This window comes from Cryphonectria parasitica (assembly GCF_011745365.1).
Source record: "Cryphonectria parasitica EP155 unplaced genomic scaffold M406scaffold_7, whole genome shotgun sequence".
Lineage (NCBI taxonomy): Eukaryota > Fungi > Ascomycota > Sordariomycetes > Diaporthales > Cryphonectriaceae > Cryphonectria > Cryphonectria parasitica.
The window spans coordinates 3,194,138-3,215,210 of record NW_024468915.1 but is presented as its reverse complement, the minus strand read 5'-3'; the positions used below and the strand labels follow the sequence as shown (position 1 = coordinate 3,215,210).

At 51.9% G+C, this 21,073-nt stretch overlaps 8 protein-coding genes across 8 annotated transcripts; 6 read left to right on the top strand and 2 right to left on the bottom strand.

Moving 5' to 3' along the window:
- The first annotated feature begins 68 nt into the window (after positions 1–68).
- Positions 69–1,097, top strand: M406DRAFT_323748 (uncharacterized protein). The gene is made up of 2 exons (XM_040919809.1): positions 69–145; positions 381–1,097. The coding sequence occupies exon 2, from the start codon at positions 555–557 to the stop codon at positions 918–920; it is 366 nt and encodes a 121-aa protein (XP_040773901.1). The 5' UTR covers positions 69–145; positions 381–554; the 3' UTR covers positions 921–1,097.
- A 1,554-nt stretch (positions 1,098–2,651) lies between these two features.
- Positions 2,652–5,132, top strand: M406DRAFT_72892 (uncharacterized protein; the record flags this gene model as incomplete). Its single annotated transcript, XM_040925589.1, has 10 exons — positions 2,652–2,685; positions 2,798–3,057; positions 3,368–3,525; positions 3,560–3,648; positions 3,703–3,808; positions 3,944–4,023; positions 4,073–4,194; positions 4,367–4,511; positions 4,789–4,856; positions 5,076–5,132. The coding sequence occupies 10 exons, from the start codon at positions 2,652–2,654 to the stop codon at positions 5,130–5,132; spliced, it is 1,119 nt and encodes a 372-aa protein (XP_040773900.1).
- Positions 5,133–6,666: 1,534 nt separating this feature from the next.
- On the top strand, positions 6,667–7,527 carry M406DRAFT_72891 (uncharacterized protein; the record flags this gene model as incomplete). The annotated part of the gene is made up of 3 exons (XM_040925588.1): positions 6,667–6,760; positions 6,827–7,269; positions 7,333–7,527. The coding sequence occupies 3 exons, from the start codon at positions 6,667–6,669 to the stop codon at positions 7,525–7,527; spliced, it is 732 nt and encodes a 243-aa protein (XP_040773899.1).
- Positions 7,528–7,959: 432 nt separating this feature from the next.
- On the bottom strand, positions 7,960–8,558 carry M406DRAFT_357636 (uncharacterized protein). Its single transcript, XM_040923731.1, has one exon. It carries the CDS (start codon positions 8,547–8,549, stop codon positions 8,022–8,024), a length of 528 nt encoding a protein of 175 aa, XP_040773898.1. The 5' UTR covers positions 8,550–8,558; the 3' UTR covers positions 7,960–8,021.
- A 1,727-nt stretch (positions 8,559–10,285) lies between these two features.
- Positions 10,286–12,366, top strand: M406DRAFT_45333 (uncharacterized protein; the record flags this gene model as incomplete). The annotated part of the gene is made up of 3 exons (XM_040924272.1): positions 10,286–10,335; positions 10,413–10,455; positions 11,545–12,366. Coding segments are annotated over 3 exons (915 nt in total), but the record flags the coding sequence as incomplete, so codon positions are not given.
- Positions 12,367–14,915: 2,549 nt separating this feature from the next.
- M406DRAFT_72888 (uncharacterized protein) lies at positions 14,916–16,067 on the top strand (the record flags this gene model as incomplete). The annotated part of the gene is made up of 1 exon (XM_040925587.1): positions 14,916–16,067. One exon carries the CDS (start codon positions 14,916–14,918, stop codon positions 16,065–16,067), a length of 1,152 nt encoding a protein of 383 aa, XP_040773896.1.
- Positions 16,068–16,579: 512 nt separating this feature from the next.
- M406DRAFT_264135 (uncharacterized protein) lies at positions 16,580–17,476 on the bottom strand (the record flags this gene model as incomplete). The annotated part of the gene is made up of 3 exons (XM_040917637.1): positions 16,580–16,729; positions 16,827–17,132; positions 17,264–17,476. 3 exons carry the CDS (start codon positions 17,474–17,476, stop codon positions 16,580–16,582), a joined length of 669 nt encoding a protein of 222 aa, XP_040773895.1.
- A 677-nt stretch (positions 17,477–18,153) lies between these two features.
- M406DRAFT_13553 (uncharacterized protein) lies at positions 18,154–19,734 on the top strand (the record flags this gene model as incomplete). The annotated part of the gene is made up of 2 exons (XM_040915384.1): positions 18,154–18,486; positions 18,541–19,734. Coding segments are annotated over 2 exons (1,527 nt in total), but the record flags the coding sequence as incomplete, so codon positions are not given.
- Positions 19,735–21,073: the final 1,339 nt, after the last annotated feature.

Genomic DNA, 21,073 nt, shown 5'->3' with positions numbered 1-21,073 from the left:
AGGGTAGCCGATCTGAGCCAACAGGCTAGGAGGGAGATGGTCTACGGCGCAGCTGCTGAAGACGACAGGTACTGCACAAGCATAGATTTGGGGGTTGGAGGGGGGGGACCCTGTCCGAGTTATTGGTTGGGTACGGGGCAACCTGCTAGGGGGAAGGGTGAGCGGCAGACAAGGGCGGCAGCACCTGCTGGGAGATGCAGGGTAGTGGAGGAAGTAGGAAGAAGAAGGTGCTGGTGGTGGTGGTGGTGGTCGCCAGCGGTGGCAGTGGCCAGTGCCCAGTGGTAGTGTCTAGTGGTTCAGGGCCTTGTGTGTGTGGATGGGGCTCTGATGCCTGTCCTTGTGCTTAACTCGGCCACCCTAAAGTGCAACATTTTACATACCTGGTTGTTCTAGAAGCCGGGGTGGGCAGGGATAGGCAAAAACAGATAGGCAGCGAGGGAGAGAGAAGAGCAGCTGAGAGGTAGAGACAGAGAGGCAATGTCGAGTTGCGTTGCGTTGCCTTATTTCTTGGCGCTGCTCTGACAATGGTGAATGGGTTGGGTTAGGTTGCCTGAATGGTGGCAGTGGCCGCAGCAGGAGGCGGGAACCTGGCCGAGATTCGGATTAGGGGCCGTATTTTAGTTGAGGCTATGGGCTCTCTTCCCGCTCGTTCGTACTCGGCCGACCCGTGGAACTGGCTGTTTGTCGAGGCAAAATCTGATTCAAGGGTGGCGCTGAAGGATCAAAATACTGAACTGTCTTGTGACGTGTATGTATGTCGAGCTGCCAATGGAATTCTAAAGACCAGGGGAAAGAAAAGCCCGAGGATACTTGTTATAGAAACGAAGCAGCAGCTAGAACAGGCTGACTGGGCTGAATGGAACCTGGCTTGGGAGGACCGGGACGAAAGGGCCGGGGGAAACACAACAGCAAGCGGCTGATAGATCTGCGATCAATCACACTTTTGCAAGAAAGGAGTTGTCGGTTTATTTCTTGTGCGAACTAGAACAGCACAGAGGGAGGAGGCGGAGGAGGTCTGGCGCCAACTGTGATCTTGGTTGGACCTTGGCCTGCAAAGGGGGATGGATGGGAGAGGTTGTTGAATGGGAAGACTGAGGGTTGTGGGTGGGTGACAGATCACGCCTCCCTGGGATCGCCAGTGAATTGGATTCGTCAAAGCTTCAGGGTCTAGGAAAAGAGAGGGAGGGAGTCGAGAGTTGGGCCAGGGCAGGATTGGGCGACAGTGAACGGTGGACGGTGGGAGCGGATACGGGCTGCAGGCAGGCGTGGCAAGACGGCAGGCAGGTTGGCAGGCAGACGGGAAGGCTAGTGGTAGCCAGATTCAGGTCCTGTGGTAGGCTAGACGCAAGTTGGTCTAGGCCCAGGTCGAAGTTTGATAGCTGCACTGCCCTCTTCTTGCCTTTTTTTTCTTCCTTTTCTTTCTGTTCGTCGTCTCCCCGACTTGTTCCTTCCTTGTTCTGGTCCCGTCTGGGCTTGGCTGCAGGGCTTGACTCGAACTTGGCACCAGTGACACTGCTGACCTCAGTGGCCTTGAGGTGTGTAATGGAGGAGCCCGTGCTGTGCAGTCGTAGTCGGTGGGCAGAGTGAGAGGCATAAGGCAAGGTAGAACAGGGACGGAGAGAAGAATTACAGGGAAAAAAAGATGAAAAAAGAAGCCCGGACGGATCACGGGTCCAAATTTGGTACACAGCCGTTCTGCTGAGAGGCAGAGAAGGGCGCACAGGTCCGAGGTCACAGGCCAAGGCACGACAGACCAGGCAAACCGGGTCATCAACCATCAATTGTCAAGGCATTATTACGGGACACAACGAGAAGAGGTTAGTTTCCCCCTTTCCACCCCAATCGAGACATCCGAGTGCAACAGCGTAACCCCCAGCGGCCCCCTGTGCCCCTCCCAAAGCCCCATAGAAACGCCCGGGGGCACGGGCCTATATTGGGCCAGAACCACCCCAGGAGACTGCCTGGGGCGGCGCCAGGGGTACCAGGGGGGTTTAACCGGGGCTAAACGAAGTCAAGCAGCCCACCTAAGGTAGATTTGGCGACATCCACTCACTAACAGAAGGAGGGCAACATTTAGCAGGCTGCCTGCTAATACCACGGATCGACCCACATCAAAGCTGTAACGATGTAAAGGCCAGCCTCAGCACGGCCAGTCCGTGGGACCTCCCAGCAAAAAGGGAAGAAAGAAAGAAAGAAAGAAAGAAAAAAGAGATGAAAAGAAGGAGAGGAAAAAAGAACAGGACTTATCCAAGTGGAGCAACCCCATATTACCCATAGTTCTTTGAGGTGAATGAAAGGAAAGAGAATGGATACCATCTTCCAACCTCATCAAATTTGGAGGAGGGGTGAGGCAAGGAGGAATTCAACAAGAAGAAAAATAAAACAAAAAGGGAGAGGAGTAAAGAGAATAATGGGGTAGAAAGGAAAAGAAGAAGAAAAAGGAGGCACTGAAATTGCTTTCTTGAGCGCTTTCATCTCAACAATGTCGCTCATGAAGGATTATTGCAACCGAAAACCAATCGAGAACCCCGGAGGAAAGAAAGGGAAAGAAAAAAAAACAAAGATCAAGATGCATCGAATCGACCTGACGAAATATCCACACCACCACAAGAGCTCACGCCTGTCAGATTATGTATGCATAATAAGTAACAATGTACATACATGATGCTACCATGGTCCATAAATGTATGTGTGTACCATCCACATTGCTCCTCGACCTGCTCGACACAATTACTACATAAAGTAATTACTACTTGATATGTTGCACTGCACTACACTACATACTTGCTCTCATGAGGCAAGCCAGCAAATGGCAGAAGCGCTAATACATCATTCCCAGCAGTTATTTACCCAAACCCCATCCCATCTCCGTACCGAGATGGAGCGAGATGCGAAATCCTGCAGCCGAGGACCGGGGGCCATGAGATTGACGCCCGTGAGCCGTGTTCCTCCTGTGTCAGCATCCTTGGCTATGGGTACGGCCCGTTTTTACTGGCTGGAAGTCATTACATCCTTTACTTGAAAACAAAAGCCGAGGTCCTACCACAGTATCTAGATGTGTGTTTGTATCTGGTGTCGTGCTTGTCAACACAACGGTTCTTCCATCTTGATTGTTTCTCTAGGATGGAGGATGGGTTCGGGCACTCGACACAGACCACCACCGCCGCCACCTCATCATCAGCATCATCGATCTGCATGAATTGAGTTGACGTGTCGCAGATGGAAGAAGGCCCAATGCGCGTGATGACTCGAGGCGCTGCAGACTGACTTGGCTTCTGTTTCTTTCTGGATTTTGTTTGACTATTCCCAACCTAGTGTAGTAAATATCTTTTACTTCTTTTCTTCCTTCTTCTTTCCCGTCTTCCAGGTAACACCGCATAAAGGACCTCGCAGGTCAAGTACCGTCATCTATCAGCTGCTCGACAATTTACCAATCAAGACGCGCCATCCTCCAGGTCGTCTCCCGCATCTCAGACGTGGCCAGCTGGTCATTCCGACGTCGGGATGCAACCGCGGCAGCAACATGTGTGTAATCGAGATGAGCTTGACCTTCCTACAGGCCGCAGTTGGAGAAGATGACACAGAAAGAGGCCGTAGCGCCATCGCTCCCAAACGTTGGTCTGCTCGGACATTTCGCAGATAGATCTAGTAGGCATGGCATCGTTTTCTCTCTCTATCTGCGCCCATGCTACCATTGAATAGCCGCCGGGGCGGGGCTCGGCGGCCCCCGGAAGGGCGCTTTAACTGTTAATTGGGTCATCTCGCTTGTAAACGTCAGCGCAGGTTGTGAACAGCAACAGTTGTTATAGTGATAGCCTGAAGCCAATTTGTATTGGCATTCTTGTTTTTAAAAAGAAATAATGTTGGCTCCCACACACATTTGTACGATAGTAGCAAGGCTTAGACGTGTTTCGTACGATAAGACTCTCCACATATGAAGTAGCAATTACCATATCAAGGTGGTGTTTCAGGGTCTGTTCAACCCTATGCATGTGGTGATCCCAATAGGACCGCCACCCCTCGGTATGCTTTTAAATTGTTCAGTCAGTGGTGAGGACCTCTCAGTATCTAGTTGTCGATTTGGTACACAGATTGAGGAAGGAGATCAAGTGGGCAGAGGGTGGTGGATGTGAAGACCAAAACGAGGGCAAAGAAGATGAAAATCAGAAGGCATGGGGAAAAGAGAAAATGTGTGTGTGTGTGAGAGAGAGAGAGAAAGAGAGAGAGAGAGAGAGAAAGCTGTCAATTGGAACATCCCCCTTCAAGCCTTCTCTACACCCACAGTCCCCAATAGAGGACTCGACAGCCACCCATCCGTTGGTATCAAATTCAATTTCAGTGTGCCAACTAAGCTTTCACATCATAGGACGAGTACTGTCAACCCAGAAGACAGCGCAAAAGGAACGTCCGAGAGATGACACAGGGACTGAATGTTCAGTGGCCGACTTGGGCTTTTTTTCTCCGTGATCCAGAAGCTGATGCAAATTGTCTGTGGTTGGGATTCACGAATAGTAAGCAACATTTACTCACGGCGAATACTGGTGAACTACTTTCAGTAGCCTTAATTTCGAGATACAATTAGTCTACATCAACTGACAAGGAGATTTGTTGGTCTGACTCTGCCTCGCTCACTCTCCATGTCAGTCATTGAACTGACACCCCCCCCCTCCTGCCCGTTGAGACATCAGCTCTTTGTAGCCAAGTCCTAGTCTGAGCCTGCTGAGCATCCAACTTAAAGTGGAAATTGAATATCTATCTTAATGAAAAATACCCCCAATATCTTGTCAGTCTGGCGGCGTGGAAAAGCCGAGTATGTAGTTATGATGAAGTCAGACTTGCGTTCAGGAAAAAAGAAAGTAAGTACGATGAAGACACCTAGCAGCAGGAAGGCACGAAACATGGCGTGACCACCAGTTGTCCATTGGGATAAGATCACCCACGGCTTGGGCCATGAGTAAAAAGGATTATGGTCCAGCCATTTTGTAGGCCAGTCATGTTCAGTCAAGCCTATGCGGCCTCTAAGGTTGTCAGTCTCGACATAATCACAGACCACCGCTGACCTAGTGATTGCATAGACCATGAGCAGACACATGAGTCTGGTTCTAGTCAACACCAAGCGCAATACGGAGTAGAAGCCCTTGTATAAAACACAAAATTTTGCAGACAGAGTGGCAGCAGCTGTCACACGTGCAGTTCTACACATAAGAATCAACGAATAACACGGTTCCCTCAAACACTGGAGGAGAGAATTTCATGCTCTAGGGCGTCAAAAAGATCGAGAATCATCTGTATTTGACGATTCTCTTTATATGCACCCCAGGACTCACACCACTAGCCAGTGTGTTACACGTATTGACAGACTTTGCTCAGTGCTCAAAGAGGACAATCTCTGACCAACCAGATTCCAATATAAATAATCCAAGTCCGCGGAATATGTTAGAAGCCAAGATACTCCATTGCGGGATTGTTTGGAGTGGTCAGCAAAGCTTCTCATACGACAGCTTCGAGGCTTGCAGAGCCATGTCTGTGGAAATGACCTCCAAGTTGCCGTAGACCAACCATAAAGAGGAGCATATTCCTCTGCCAATTAGCCCTGCTGGGAGCTCTGTGCCGTCCAATAACCAACAGAAGAGGCCAGGGCAGTGTCTACTGATACTGGAGAGGGAATCAGCTCTCTTCGCAGTCGCCAGTGTGATGTAACTAAAGGGCGATTAGAAGCTAGTGGTCAGTGACGGGCAAACCTCAAGGGCAGACTGTGAGGGAACCATGGACTAATCAAGGTATGGGAAATGTGACCTCATCCTTCCAGAAAGGAATAGAAAGCCTAGATCCATAATAATCAACTCATAGATCATTCCATATGATCGGGCAAACTTCTGCAAGAGAAGGCAATAGAGAACAGAGCGGCCAAGACGAGCCTTAGCTTCTCCTTGCTAAGACAGAACTCTCGGCCTTTGCCTGTTGTCACAATGTCACAGACGTATTCTACCTGTCTCTTATCTCAAAAGTAGAGCTGATGAGCCCACCTATTCAAGATGTGATAATAGTCCCCTGTTTTCTCGCTTCCGAGGTTGAATCCGCCACATGTCCCCTGGCTGTCATGGGCCTAGGCTCATTAGTTTGTCTTGCAGCCTAGGAGGCTAGCTGAAATGAGCGTTAAAGTCAGATCATGACTACTTGCCCAGTAGTCAAAAAGTCAATCTTCAGCTTTTTGGTGGAAGGGAGACGTCGTAGAAGTGGTCACTTGCTTGGCAAGGAGAAATCAGGAAACACAGTGACCAAGGTATATCCGCACTAGAGACAACAGCTGTGGGGTATGATTGGTTTTCGCACTGGTTTAGGATGTCAATAGTAGTTCCACAAAAAGTTCAGCTGAACTGCAAGCACACTGTCACTGGCTTTCAGGGGATCAACACTCCTGGGCCTGTACGCTATATATGCTGGGGTTGATCACGAGTGTAGTGGATCCACTCTGTAAGTCTAGAAGCAGAACTACTGAAAGATGTCAAAGACAGTTGCTCAAAAGACTTCCAAGAGCCAGTGAGGTGGAGTGTGAGAAGAGGATATAAATAGGGACGCAAGTACACCTACGTATTACTCATAATCATCATCCCTCACAACCAGCCGCACCCATTCTTCACACTCTTACAATATCAGCAAGGAAAGATGATGAGCAATAAGATGATCCAGAGGCAGCAGGAGAGGAAGGCTGCGCGCGACAAGATCAAAGCATGGGCTGCAGAACATCCTCCCAGTGAAGGTACGTTCTTTTGTGGAAGCAAAGGCCCTAAGCGATGATACGATCTGCTTACATTTCACAAATTAGAGGCCAAAATAGTTCTGGCTTACCTTTGGAAACGCACCAACACCAGCAAGGGAGGGTTTTGCGTGGAAGCCACAGCAGCAAGTGTCATGCGAACGGCTCTGATCTTGAGTCTGCCGAACCATGGCACAGAAGAGTTGCAAGCCTTGGCCGGGAAGAAGATGCCAACGAAGGGACTTTACGACAAGTCCGTCTCCATGATCCTTAGCAAGGCCTGTGACCATCTTCTCTTGGGCACAGCCTGGGACCCCGAATGGGCTGCAGAGATTCACTTGGTTCCGGAAACAATGATCAGCATCCCTCAGAAGCAATTCGAGGGCCTTGAGGGCGATGCTAAAACGAAAACTCAAAAGGCGGTTGATCAAGGAAAAAAAGACAATGTCAGACCACAGCTTCCTATTGAGAAGTACCTCTATTGCATACTCAAGAGCGTGTGGAAGCAAGGGGTACGTTCTCCATAACACTAGCTTTTACTGACTGTTGGGTACTAAATAATCTCGCTTTGCTAGGACATCAAAGGCGTGGCTGCGGCTGCATATGAGACGGGTGTCCCTAATGGGGAGGTGCTCGCGAATCACCAACAACTTGACCTGTTCAAGAATAACGGGCCCCATTTTGACTCTGCTGGGGGCTTGAACAGGCAGGGATGGGTTGCGGTGGAGGTGATGCGGGCGCTTTGGGTCGACTTGAGCCTAGGCTCTTGATCTGTCTGTCTTTCGGTGCTCGTGATAACACATGAGATGCCATCAGAGTGGAGAGGCGCCAATTCCCATTTGTATGTGATTATCTTGCATCATATTAGTGTTTCTTGTAAAGTGCTGTTGAATTCAAACGTATCATGACATGTACTCTTTTTTGTGATTCTTGTCTGTAACTGATTAACTTGAATTGGTTTTGAGCCATAAGTTATGTTAACTGAATGATTAGTTACAAAATTCACATCCTGTACGTTTAACTGATAGGTGGACACCAAGAGACTACTCCTCAGCTAGCACATGGTAATATGGGCAGATCCGTTGATTTCCTCCCAGAATGGGCCTCCAGATGTTTTTCTTCCCACTCAATTTATATGCGCCCTGTATGAGTAGACAAGCAGACAGCTGCTATCACGGATTGTGGCTGGAGAGTTTTTACTTGAATCAGATTAACATCCGTACGCTTAAAGCTATGAACTTATATTTATTAATCAATCATGTTCCTAAATTACATTCTTTTCCGTCGTCCAGCGGGCTACATCTCTCAGTGCAGACATGGGAAGCAGGACGAGCTCTACAGCTAGCCCACTGCCAGTCAAGAACTCACACTGCTCATGAGACAAGTCATCCCCATCTGCCATGTTTTGTTTCTCGAGCTCTTTCAGCGTCCTCTCAAGAATATTCTGTGAGGCCAAAATGACCTCCCTGGTCCCGTCCACCAAGGCAGTGATGCCACTTTCAGCGGTAGTAGTAACGTTCCAGTTCGTATCACTCAGTGTATCATAGCCCACCAGCCTCATTGATTTGCCCGCGGAGAAGCTATGAATATCCTTTGTCCAGGTCTCGCTGACCTCGATCAGCAGAACCTCGACTGTGAGAGTAATGCCATACGACTCGTCCTTTTTTGTCGAGAAGCTTTTGCTGCTTATCATCAAGCCAGTATCCCCTCCAAGACGGTACCCCCAAACGAAATAATCACCATATTTCTCTGTGAAGGCTTCGTATCCTCCGCCGTATTTGAGCATTGCCATTGCCTCGTGGCTCAGCCTGGGATTGCGCTCCAGCTGCACAGTAGCACTCCGAACACTGGCACGAATGGAGCTTTTGTCGGACTTTAATTTTTCATATTTCATGTTAGTAAGAAAGAAAAAGGTCAAAAAAAAAAAAAAAAAAAAAAAAAAAAAAAAAAAAAAGCCGTTTCGAGCAGGCGTTGGGGCTGACTCACGTCGTTATTGTTTTGGACATGCTCATCATATGTTCCCTTGACAGACGCAGAACATAAAAAGGGCAGGCCAACACCTATACCAAAGCCCAGACTCAGATGATTTCCCGTCTCTGACTTGCGACTTGTATTGACCGAATGGAAAGAAGAAGTGCTGCCGTATTCGCTCCGCAGGGTTTTTGGAATCATGTAGAGATCCGACAAGATGAAGGGGTTGTCTTTGAGCCAAGGGTTGCCGTTCTGTAGGCGAGACTGGAAGCAAGTTCCCAGCCTGACCTTCTCCTTCTTCCACGGTAAGGTGAGCGGCACACCTAGAGCCACCTGCTGGGCGAGCCAGTTCTCATCTTGGCTGTCTAGTTGGAGCCAGTCTTCGAATTCATCATCTTGGATTTTTGCTCGTGACATGATGGCGGTCCGTTCAAACGCGGTTGTAACTCATAATTACCAATGGCCAATTTTTTTCTCTCCAAGGCTGATCATCGAATGCAGCTCAAAGTTGGACAAACAGAAAATACGCCGAGGTTATGGGAAAAGGGGCCAGCTCTGCTTCGTCGATTACATGTGAACATGCAATAGTTCTAGCCTCTAAGGACGAAGAGGTCTGAGCGCAAGACAGGGGAAAGAAGACGAAGAAAAAAATATTGCTATACCGCCTTGTTGGTGTAACTAATCACAAAGACGTGTCAACAAGAGGGAAAGCCATCACGAAAAGAGTATGCTTTTCATGTTGACTGGTCACCTGGGCAGATCTGGAGAGCCAGCGAAACTATCGAAGCGAAGGTCTCCATAAGCTGAGCTGGTCTCCCTGCGCAGCTGAACACGATTCATCTGCTTCCAGACTCGCACATCTGGCCATGTCCCCTTGCACGACGAGGTCTAGATGGGGTGTTAGCTCCTACAGCAAAGACCACGCGGAGGACCGGGCGGGTCTAGTCCCGGGGCTTGTGGCGTCCGCCAAGGTTCGACGGATGCTCCCGAGAGGCTGGCTTGTGGTCGCACTGCCTTGGCTCGGATTCCACTGTTCCAGTTCACGATAGTTACAATTAAGCTCAGCCAAACAATTGATACTATACCCCTATCACCTTTGATGTTCTAGATGCGAGACCCTGAGAACTGAGAACCTCTACACTAGTTGCAATAGTCCCTCACTGCGGTGCATCTCCACCATGAAAACGTACTACTGTAATTACCCCAAACAGCCATACACAGATTATCAGCTCATGGGGCTGAGACTATACGTCCATGGATCGAGTGGTCCAGGCCGACTCTTGAAAGATCTATGTCTAGACCAGGCAAGGTCAGTCTCTGCATGTGACTGACGGCCACTTTCCACGAACCCCTACTCATTCTAAGTAACAAATAAATATATATATATATATATGTGTGTGTGTGTGTATATATATGTCTGCTTGCGTCCTTGGTGAGTGTGGTTGAAGTCTGCTTTGCGCCAATACTTGTACAACAAATCTTCCAATTTATCAACCGCACCCACAGAAGCCAGTTCATTTCATTTCATTGTTGTTTTAATCATAGTAGCGTCTCAAGATGGCTCTGCTCGTAGCACCCTACACCAATGCCATGCGGCTTGGGCAAGGGTAAGAAAATTTCCCCTTCTCTCAAGTGCCCAGATCTTCTTCTCTAGGACTACGCCATGGCTAACGTGAGACCCCAGATTTAATTCCTACACGCAACAAATCTGTGTGGACGATGCCGTGGTCATCGACCCCAACAGAGCCGAGAACGTCATCACAAACGATGGCACGACGATGCGCATTGTAGCAGAGAGTTCAGGAAAGCCCAGTGTCTGGAACAGGATCAAGGAGGTCGTCAAAGAAGGTCCTGTCGCTGCAGCCAAGCTATTGGAGGCTGCAGGAGGTGACGATGACTACGCCATTGTCTCTAGTTCCAAGGCTCAGTCTGGATATGATGCTGATGCTGCTGCTGAGGAGACCGATGCGGGCGCCCAGGCGGCGGGCGTTGCTGCTGCAGGCGATGAAGATGAATCGGCCGAGGAGGCGTCGGGAGATGCAGAAGCCCAGGCTGCAGACGATTCTGGTTCAAAAGAAGAAGAGGGAGAAACAGCCGACGCAGATGGCAGTGGAAGCGAGTCTGCTGTGGATGTGGCTAAAGAGGACACCCCTGAGATCGACGACACTGAAGAGAAGGCCGAAGCCGAGAACAGCGACACAGCTAGGAAAGATGATGAGAAGGCCTCAACAGAAGACGGCGACGAGGCCCCCGCCGACGAGGAATCAATCAAGGCCGTCGCGGCCACGTCGACATCTGCCACAGGAAAAGCCGACCCAAAGAAGGCTGCTGCTGAGCCAGAGAAGCCCGCTGGTCCCAAGTCCCGACTGCGCTCTTCATCAGTCGGTAACAAGCAAGAAAACGCCAAATCAAGCAACACAGGAACTACCAAGGCGCCATCCACCAAGTTTCAGGTGAAAGAGATTCCCAAACGGGGAGCCAAAGATGTAGTTGTTGTCGCCCAGAAGCCAGCAGGCGAGGTCGAGCTCGAGCAGGCGCGCCTGGACAAGCAAGAGAGGCTCGAGATGATTAAGCTGGAGAAGGAACGCATGCGCGAGCAGCGTGACTACCAGAGAAAACTGGAGATCCAGGCACGGGAGGAAGAGCGAGAGCGCCAGGCAGAGGAGCGCGAAGAGCAGAGGCAGATCCGCAAGGAGAAGAGGGAATATGAGGCAGTGCGCCGTGCAGCAGCCCAGAAGGCCATCGCTGAGGCTGTGGCTGCCAAGAAGGATGCGCTGACCCTCGAGGACCTCAACAAGATCAAGGCCCAGAACCAGTTTGCGGATCGGTTCGAAGGCATGGCGACCAGCGACGAGAAGTACAACTTCGACGCCAGCGGAGCGAGGGGCCCAAGCCAGACGGTCACATACTCGAGCAGATTCATCGACAGGCTCAGCGATGTCACGGAGGACATGGCCATCTCTGGCGCGCTCTCGGTCAAGATGGCCAAGATTGGCGGCTCTGGTCGAGGATCGTTTGTGGATTCGGACAAGTTCAAGGAGAGCGACCTCAACTTCTACATTTCCGTCAAGGTCGTCAACCAGACGGTCAACTTCAAAGACGCCCTTGTCTATAATCCCATGCGCTCTGTGGGCATCGGCTCAGATGACTTCAACAAGGTCTACGGAGACAGCTTCATCTCTGGCTTCCAAGAAGGAGGCGAGTTCAACGCCATCATCAGCATGAAAGTGCACAACAAGGCCAAGCTGCTAGACATCCAGGCCGAGGCAAAGGTCGCTCTGACAGCTGGCCCAGTTGATATCACCGCAGAGGCCAATGTGGGCATCGCCAGGACCAACCTGGAGATGAACACCGAGACCACCATCCAGGTGAGCTGGTGCGGTGGTGGCCACATCAAGCCGATGGAGCAGCCATGGAACATCCAGAGCGTCATGCAGGCTGCTGCCCGCTTCCCCAGCCTCGTTGCCGACTGCCCGCAGAGAACACATGCCATCCTGACCAAGTACGAGAGCCTGCGAAGTTTTGTCTCGCTCAAGCCTGCGCAATATTCTCCTCTCCAGTATGAGAATGCGCAGATCTACACCAACGTGCTGATGGATGCCTTCATGTCGTACAAGTCCCTGTACAAGAAGCTCGGAGACGATGTCTACCGGATCCAGAGCAAGACTTTGGAGATTGAACCCTGGACAGACGCAAACGATGGTAAGAAGGGCGAAGGAGAAGTGGATACGCCCAGCAAGTCCAGGGCCATCACGGCGATGGGTCAGGCCGCTGCTTCGGGCGACCAGAATGCCCTGGTGGCGGCCAAGAGGTATGCGGCTGCGCTGACTGCCGCCCTCGACACTTCTCGCTTCGATGCGTCTCTGGCTGGCTTCAGCGATGCACGCAAGTTCATCCGCAGGCAAATGGTGTTTATCGTCAACGAGGTCGACCAGATCGAGAAGGATCCCAAGCTTGCGACAGACGAGGACCACGAGGAGCCCTTCCAGGCGCCCCTGCTCTTCGAGACGCGCCTGCCCGTCACCAAAGTTCCAGACGCACTCAAGCCCAAGTCGGATCCGCTCAGCGGAAGGAGGATCATGGCCAAGACGCAGACGGAGGAGGATCTGAAACAAGAACAGATCGACCAGGAGAGGCTGGAGAACGACTCACCAGCGCTGTACCAGATGGACCAGGACCTCACAATGGCTGAGACAACGTCTCTTGACGAGATCAAGATGAAGAGCCCCGGGATTGGCAGGCACCTGCAAGTCTCGAGAGCCACGCCCAACACGGAGAAGGGAGACTTTTTCAACAACCTCGAGTTCCTCTTCCCCGAGTGGCAGGTCGAGTCTATCACTATTGGCATCACAAAATGGGGTTGTGTTGGGTCGGTCGAGGTGGTGTACGAGAACGGACTTCTCTTGAGAAAGGGACTGGTAAGTCATCCCATTCACTCACACCACAATGAAATTACTTGTGTTCTATGAACAGTACTGAAGATTGATTCGGAAAACTAATCGCATTATTTGAATGAAATTATAGCCCGCGGCAAATCTCACGCCAAAGACCCTCAGCAACTTCCAACCAGGCGAACGAATCACCTCTGCTGCCATCGAGGTCGGCGTGCCCACTATTAGAGGCGATCAAAAGGCAGAGGATGCCGTGCGGGTCCTCTCCGTCTGTATGTACACCAACCGCGGACGCAGACTTCTAGGTCAGGCTATCAAGAACGAAGTCCTAGCTGGCGACCGGGTCAAGAAGGACAACATCGAGTATGAGCAGATCAAGACGGTCTTCCTCGACTCTGCTTTCAGCCGTGGCACGTTCAAGGGCTTCTTTGGCCGCATCTCCATGGACGAATCCACCAACGGAGGCATCCTGCGGCTGGGTGTCATCTGGGGCGACTCGAGCTCGACAAAGCTGTCCACGACAGTGCGCGAGGCCGCTCCCGTCTACGACACGGATGCCATCGCGACGGATGCTGCCATCAATGCCGCCCGAGAAGAGCGTGACCAGGCCAGGAAGGAGATCCAGCTCGCCAAGGAGCAGGCCAACAGAGAGATTGAAGAGGCCAGAGCCTCGATCTCAAGAGACGTTGACGCGGCCAGACAGAACTTTGAGCATGAGAAGGCACAGGCCATCGAAAACGCCAAGCAGATCAGGTTCAACAACGGCGTGCACACTGGCCGTCATTCCGTCTCCTTTAGGGGGGATACATTCCGCGTCAGCCCCAGCGACACGCCCTTCCTCATCTTCGAGAACGGCAACCGTTTTGTCTACCAGCCTGACGGCAACCTGGTGGTCTACGCCGCCAACGGGCACGTCCAGTGGGCCATGAACCGTTATGGACCTGGTGCCGCCGAGCTCATATACCACGGTGGCAACGACGGCAACTTGGTGGCCTGGAAGAACGGAGGGGCTACTTGGGCAACGGAAACACAGGATTGTCGCAACGGCTTCCTCGTCTTTTCGAGCGAGGCACCCTTCTTGGAGATTTTCAGGGAGGACGGCGTGAGGAGGTGTAATTATCCTTGATCTTTGTCATGTGCGAGGGGGAGTGGTAATTGACGACGAGTCTCTGTGTATACTTACTATAATAACTAATTACTTTAAGGTCACAATATATTCCTCGGAGGATTCGTTGTTAGAGAACTCAAGTTTCAGACTTCGATGTGTTACTGAAATGCTCCTGCGGTCACCGTGTTTGACGTTACCTGAGGAACATACGGTGTCAATCTGGCAACGGAAATTTAGGAGTCAGTAATCTGATGTTCATTTACATTCACTTACTCACCAGCCTTGCCAACAGTGAATGAATCTCCAAACGGTAATAGGCAGCTGCGGAAGCCTCTTTTGCGCGCGCATACACACACACTCTTTCTCCCTCGCCCACTCTCTCCTTCTTCTTTTTTCCATTTATTTCTTTTTCATGCACTTTTCTTGATCGCTTGTACACTCATACATTCAATATTCGCAAAAGTACTGTTTTGTGCGTCCATATATGTGTTGAAGCACATACAACTTGCAAGAGGTTCTCTTCTCCTGCCTTGATACTATGAGAACAGGCCTGGGGACTACTCTGATCGCGGCTGCCTTATAGTTCTTCTAGGTATGTCCAGAACCAGAAGATCATTTCACGATTCATCATCACGAGTCTCGCCAGTGTTGACTCCTTCAAAATCATTACCAACCATCATTACCAACCATGCGCAGGTGGTCAGATCCAGCAACGGGGCTCGAGGACCAAGATACTGACGACCCAATCCAACACTCCCTCGGCCTCCTGGAAACATACCTGGAAGAAAACCCAAACAATGGTGCTTGGAAAACACCTCTATCAGAGTTGTCTACACAATTTGGCCCCTCTGATACAAGTCCACCATATTGTCCACTTTATACTCGATACCCAGCCTATTACCGCTTTCCCACAAACAGGCGCACAAACCCAGCACCACAGGGGATCATCGCTGGACACTCTCGATCTACGGCGAGTGCGGCACATGCACTCTCTTCCAATCCTTATGCTCACATGAGTGAACAGGCCATATTGAATATACTTGGGTTACGAGAAGAGGACGTCCGCTTGAATCCCTTGACCTCTACATTGGAGATAGTACCAAGGGCTGAGCAGGTCCATTGCGGTGATAATAGTACAAAGGGTGCTGTAGATGCCCAGGCAGCAACTCCTGATCGAAGAGAGAAATCGAAATTGGATATTGAGTACCTCATGGCTCTGTACCATCTGCCACCGATCAAGAGGGACCTGCTCATGACGATAAGGAGGAAGAACAGGACTATCCGCGAGATCTCCAAGGCGATAGGGCTGAGCGAGGCCGAGGTGACTATGAGAATATGTCTCATCGAGGGCAAAGGGGGATGTAACTACGACACGGCGGCTCACTTCACCGAGGAAGATGACAGGGCCATTATCGATCTCTACTACAACCAAGGCAAAGATCCGGTCCAGATAGCCAATGACTTCAGAGTCGACTCTGGGCGGTCCGCCGAGACAAAAGAGGCCATGTACGCAGGCGAGATCAAGCGGCGTATCGATAAATACCTGTCCTTCACGCAGGCAGAGGACGACATGATCAGGGAGGCCGTCAGCAAGAGCCTGACCAGGCGTGAGGTGGATGATCTGCTGAAGCTCCCACATCCCAAGATCCGCCTGACCCTCAGCACCTTCGAGGCCCGCAGGCACACCCTGGAGGACCTGATGGCCCTCGCTCCTCGCAAGGAGGCCCCGCAGTACATTTGCAAACCTCGGAACAATGAGCTCAAGTGCGTGTGGTGTCTCTGGGGTCCTGCCACGGCAGATCCGCCCGAGACCACGAAGCCAGGCAAGCCCAGGACATGATAGCTGGCAGGAGAGAAGAAGTGAGATGCGCCTGTGTCGCAGAGTAAGATGCGTTTTGCTGATCTTCATGCGTTGGGTTCTCATTTGATGAATCGGGTCATGACGGCGTTTCAGCGAAGGGTTGGTCAAATGCGGTTCTATACATTAGCAGGTAGCGGTACTGAAAGAGACAATTGACCATGATTCTTCCCATCATGAACTTTGGCGACACGAAACACATATGCAAGTAAGGGATATCGCAAGCAAAAAGCAAATGCTCCCATTGTAGGGGAAGAGAGTAGATTCCCGTCTTTTTCCGGGGTGTACCTCGATCTAGCATGATCGTCTCTGAGGTTTGCCATAAGCATAGGTATATCATTTCAACCAAACAGGCTGCCCACACCAACGCCCTTCTCATTCATGAGAACGTAACTTTTCCCCTGTCCGGTCCTCTCCCCATCCCTAGTCCATAACATACGTTTCGCGTCGTCAAACGTACAACTTCTGTCTTCCTTCCTTTCCTTAGCACCCTTTCAAGTAAGCTTCTGCTTGATGAAGAAGGATCGGAGGTGAGAGAGCTGCCAGGCGCAAGTACCGCCGAGAACAACCAATTGGATAAGCATCCACCGGACCACGCGCGAGTTCGTAGCTTCAGACTGGTCGCGGAATTCGGCTTCTCGTTCCTGTTTCATCAACATTAGCTTCCCCCGACCGCCACAAATAGTCCAAATCCAAGTCCAAGCTTGTCATATGAAAAAGGAGCTTATAGAAGAAGCGTACCCTCTGGAAGACCTGGTCTCTGCGAATATCCTGCAGCCGCGAGTTCAGGTCCTTGATCCTCGACTGGATATCCTCCAGCTTGTCCTTGTCGGAGCTCTCGATCACGCTGGTCTCGCCGATGGTCATGTCGAGGGTCAGCTTGATGCCGCCATTGGGATTGGAGGTGCTAAGCCAGGCCGTCTTGCCGCTGTCAGAGGAGGGAGTGAAGCAGATCTTGTGGTCGCCAGCCTCGGCGGCAGTGAAGGTAAAGCGGCCGCCTGCGCCACCTTTCTGCGTTACTATGCGGTGGTTGTTGTCGAAGAGTTCCTGTTCATCGGGGGGCGCAAGCGCGCACGCATTAGATTTGGTTTCCACTAGGCGCACGAGAGAGAAGAGGGAGGGAGAAAGAGAGGTCGAACGACAGTTTGTCCACGCCATCATTCAGAAATACAACATACATCCACAGTAATAAAGATGCTGATGCCATCATGCTTCCACCAGGCGTGTCTCTGGTCATCATACTCCTCTGCCGAGTAGTGTCCAACCACCAGAGTGTCCTTAGGAAGCTCCTCGTAGAAACACTTCTGGGTAGTGCCGTCGAGAAAGAAGTAGAGGGCCTGGGTGACCTGAGCAAGGGAGCTCAAGGCCACGAGGGGGAAGAAGGCCCTCATTGTCTGTTTTGTCCCGTCGGGATCGAACTGGAAAGTTGCACGCTTGAGATGTAGGCCCCACGGAGGATAGCGCAATCAAACAATTGGTCTTTAGAGGACGAGACGTGATTTTGTGGAAGTAGTCGGTCTGTCGCGTCGTCGTCGTGCGAGAAGAAGATGTGATGCTGTCCAGGCCCTTGCTTGCAGTGGCTCGGTGGTCGAGAATCGAAGCAGCCACGGTCTCCAAATGCATGTGCAGGGGTCCCCAGGTCCCCCAGCTCTAGCAGGTTCAGGTCCACTGTGGCACTTGCCCAGGTGTCCGCAGGCCCAAGCTCCCCCTGAACTTGTCCCCGAAAAGAGCAAGAAACGCCATCATCACGTAAGCAAATGGTCTGTGCGAGCCTCCACTTTATTATTCTGCAGAAACGCGGTTTGGTGACAGACGTGAAATCGAAATGGGCAATCCACCCACCTGCCACCAAACCCACCATACAACAGTATCCATCAGTTGCGACCCCTCGCTCCATTCATGTCCTCCCAACCCATGATTGACTGAATTTATCGAGCCACATCCACTGCCTCGAGGCTCGACACGCCCCTCCCTCGTACAACAACAATCTCCTCCCAAGACCCAGCCTGACGACAATCAATACCAACGTCGACGTCGACGTCGACGTCAACAAAGCGAGAACCCCGCCATGGCCTCTAACGACGTTCGTGATGTCCTCAACCTGCCCTCTGAGGGCTTGGCACCACGTCCTTCCAAGAAGCAAAAGATTGCCGCTCCAAGGCCCAACCTGAAAGGACTTGCACGGGAAGTTCAGAGCCTGGGAGGCGACACACCGATTGCCATCGTACCCGAAGTCTCTCTCTACAAGAAGCGTCGTCAGATTAATCGCAAACCGGCCTCTAAATGGGAACTACGGGCCTTCCGAAACTCGGCGCGTGATGACAACAGCTTAGTTTTACGGCACTGGAAGCGCAAGTCAGAGGCAGGGCCAAGGCCAGACCGGGCTGATGGAAGTACAGCAGTAGAGGGCGAAACCGTCGAAGGAGGAGGCGAAGGAGCTACAGAGGGCGGAGAGCAGGGCGACAAGCAGAAGGAGGGTGAGCCTGAGGTCGAGGACTCGGCATTTGCGAGATTCAACGTCAAGGTCCAGGTGCCCGACTACAACGAGGAGCAGTACGACGCAAAGCTACAGAGCGACGACTGGACCAAAGACGAGACCGATTACCTGTTCCAGCTGGTCAGGGACTTTGACCTGCGGTGGCCTCTCATATGGGACCGATTTGAGTACTCGCCAAAACAACCTGATGATATGGACTTGGATGGGTCGAGCACGGCAGTCGTTCCCGCCCCAAGACAGCGGACCATGGAGGATCTCAAGGCACGGTACTACGAGGTGGCGGCCAAGATGATGGAGGTTCAGAAGCCGAAGCAGTACATGACACAATTTGAATGGGACATGCACACCATGATGTTGAACTTCGACCCGGACAAGGAAGCCCAACGCAAGAGGTTCGCGCTGAACACCATGTCGAGGACAGAAGCCGAGGCCAAGGAGGAAGAGTCGCTCCTCATCGAGGTCAAGCGCATCATGGCCCGTGCCGAGAGATTCAACGAGGAGCGCAGGGAGCTCTACCAGAGGCTTGATCATCCCCACGCGGACCAGGACATCAGCGCCTTCAGAGGCAGTGCGGGGCTCTCTCAGCTGCTCAACACATTGCAAACCCAGAGCCAAGCCAGGAAACGCAAGCCCCTCACGGCGCCCGAGACCGCGAGCCCGGCTACTGGTGCTGCGAGTGCAAATGCCCAGCCATCGAGCGCGGTATCTGAGACAGCGCCAAGTCGGCGTGAGAGCATCGCCGCCCAGTCCGCCGGCCACCGCGACTCGATCGGCGCCGAGAAGCCCACGCCTGTGGGCAACAAGAAGGGACAGCCACCTCCCGAGAGACGCAAGCTCAGCGAGTACGAAGAGCAGATCTACGGCGTCTCGACGCACGAGCGGCTCAGCTCTGGACCGACGTTCCGGTATGAACGGGTTAACAAGCTGTTCTCCCACAAGAGCGGCCAGCAGCAGGCACGGATACAGCACGTCCTCAACGAGCTCAGTATCCCTGTACGTCTCAACATGCCTACCGCGACAGTCGTGGCCGAGTACGAGAAGCTTGTACTCGCCGTCACCAGCCTGGTAGACCTGAGAAAGCAGAAGGACAAGCTCGAGAACGAGATCAAAATCGAGGAGGCGAAGAGGGCAGAGCGGGCCAAGGCGAGAGCAGCCTTGGGTCTGGACGGCCAGGCCGATGAGCAGCCGTCTGCCGATGACAAGAAGAAGAAGAAGAAGGACGGCGAGGCGTCCACCTCTTCTGAGAACGCAGCCGCGACTGCTACCACGGCTGAGGGGGACAAGTCGGCAGAGACGAACGGCGATTCGAATGCCAAAGGCAGCGACTCACAACCTGCTGCTGCTGCTGCCGCTGAAGCGCCTGCGACGGAAGCAGCAGCCAAGGCGGCAAAGGCAGAAGAGGCGCCGACCAAAAATAGCGACGGCGACGCGTCCGCTGCAGCTGCAGCTGCTGAGGGCGAAGATCAACCAACACCGCTCGTAAAGCAGGAGGAGGGTGCAACCAGGCCAGGGAGCAGCGGTGGACCCCGGAACAAGCGAAGTGCTAGCGTTCTCAGCGCTACATCCGACAAGAGCACCAAGAGGCAGAAGAAGTGAGACAAGAGGGAGCTGTTGGCAATGCGTCTTCGTCGCTGCTGTTGGTGATGGTGGTGGTAGCTCTTGCACAGTCTTCTCCTGATGAGTGCATCAAGATCATCCCTGCTACTCTATTTTTAGGATGAGACTGATAATGAAGGACCTTGGTATATTATACTGCGAAACACAATGTAACAAGAGCAATTCTATTCTTGGGCATCATCACCCTTCTCTCACTACCCTCTGGCCAACTCGTCTAAGCGATAGGTCGATTCATGACCGTTATTTACCTTTCTGTCCGGTGCCACGAGAAAGAGAGTGCGTGTGTGAGTGAGTGGACCTGATGCTATTCTCAGCTCTGTTGTCGACACATTCAAAACCCAACATACAAACCCTGTCGTGATGGCACAATTTTATCCTGGCCTGCATGTCCTACGACAAGACTAGATGTACTTCGACATTGATCGCAGCAATCATCAAGTACCCAGCGGGGATTTCCCTCGTGGGTTTCGTACCGGTACGAGAGCCATGACTTCAACTTACAGGAGCCCACCAACCAAATCTAGGCGCTGGGTCTAAATGGGGGAGAAAGCGGGTGAACGAAACAGTCACAATTAAATGTTTGTTTCCCTGCATTCGCCAATTGTTTCGAAATATGCATCTCAATAACCACCAAGGTGAGATGGAAAGGAAGGCATATGATAGGTTGATGATGGAAGGGCCTTTGTGTGTCGTTGCGATAGACAAGTTACCTGTCCTGCAGCCGCATCTCGTCACCCTGCGTAGCCGCGTCTTTTTATAGCTGACGGATCAGGGGAGGGCCAGACCAAGGCTTGTTCGTTTTTGAACCCGGCAGTGGTCGTCTTGTTTGGTTTGCAGTTGGGTCTCTGCGTATGCCCCTGCCTGTTTACTCCGT

What these genes read in the sequence shown, in the direction of transcription:
- M406DRAFT_323748 (XM_040919809.1), top strand. Translation starts at nt 555, where the DNA reads ATGGTGGCAGTGGCCGCAGCAGGAGGCGGGAACCTGGCCGAGATTCGG.
- M406DRAFT_357636 (XM_040923731.1), bottom strand. Translation starts at nt 8,549, where the DNA reads ATGGCAATGCTCAAATACGGCGGAGGATACGAAGCCTTCACAGAGAAA.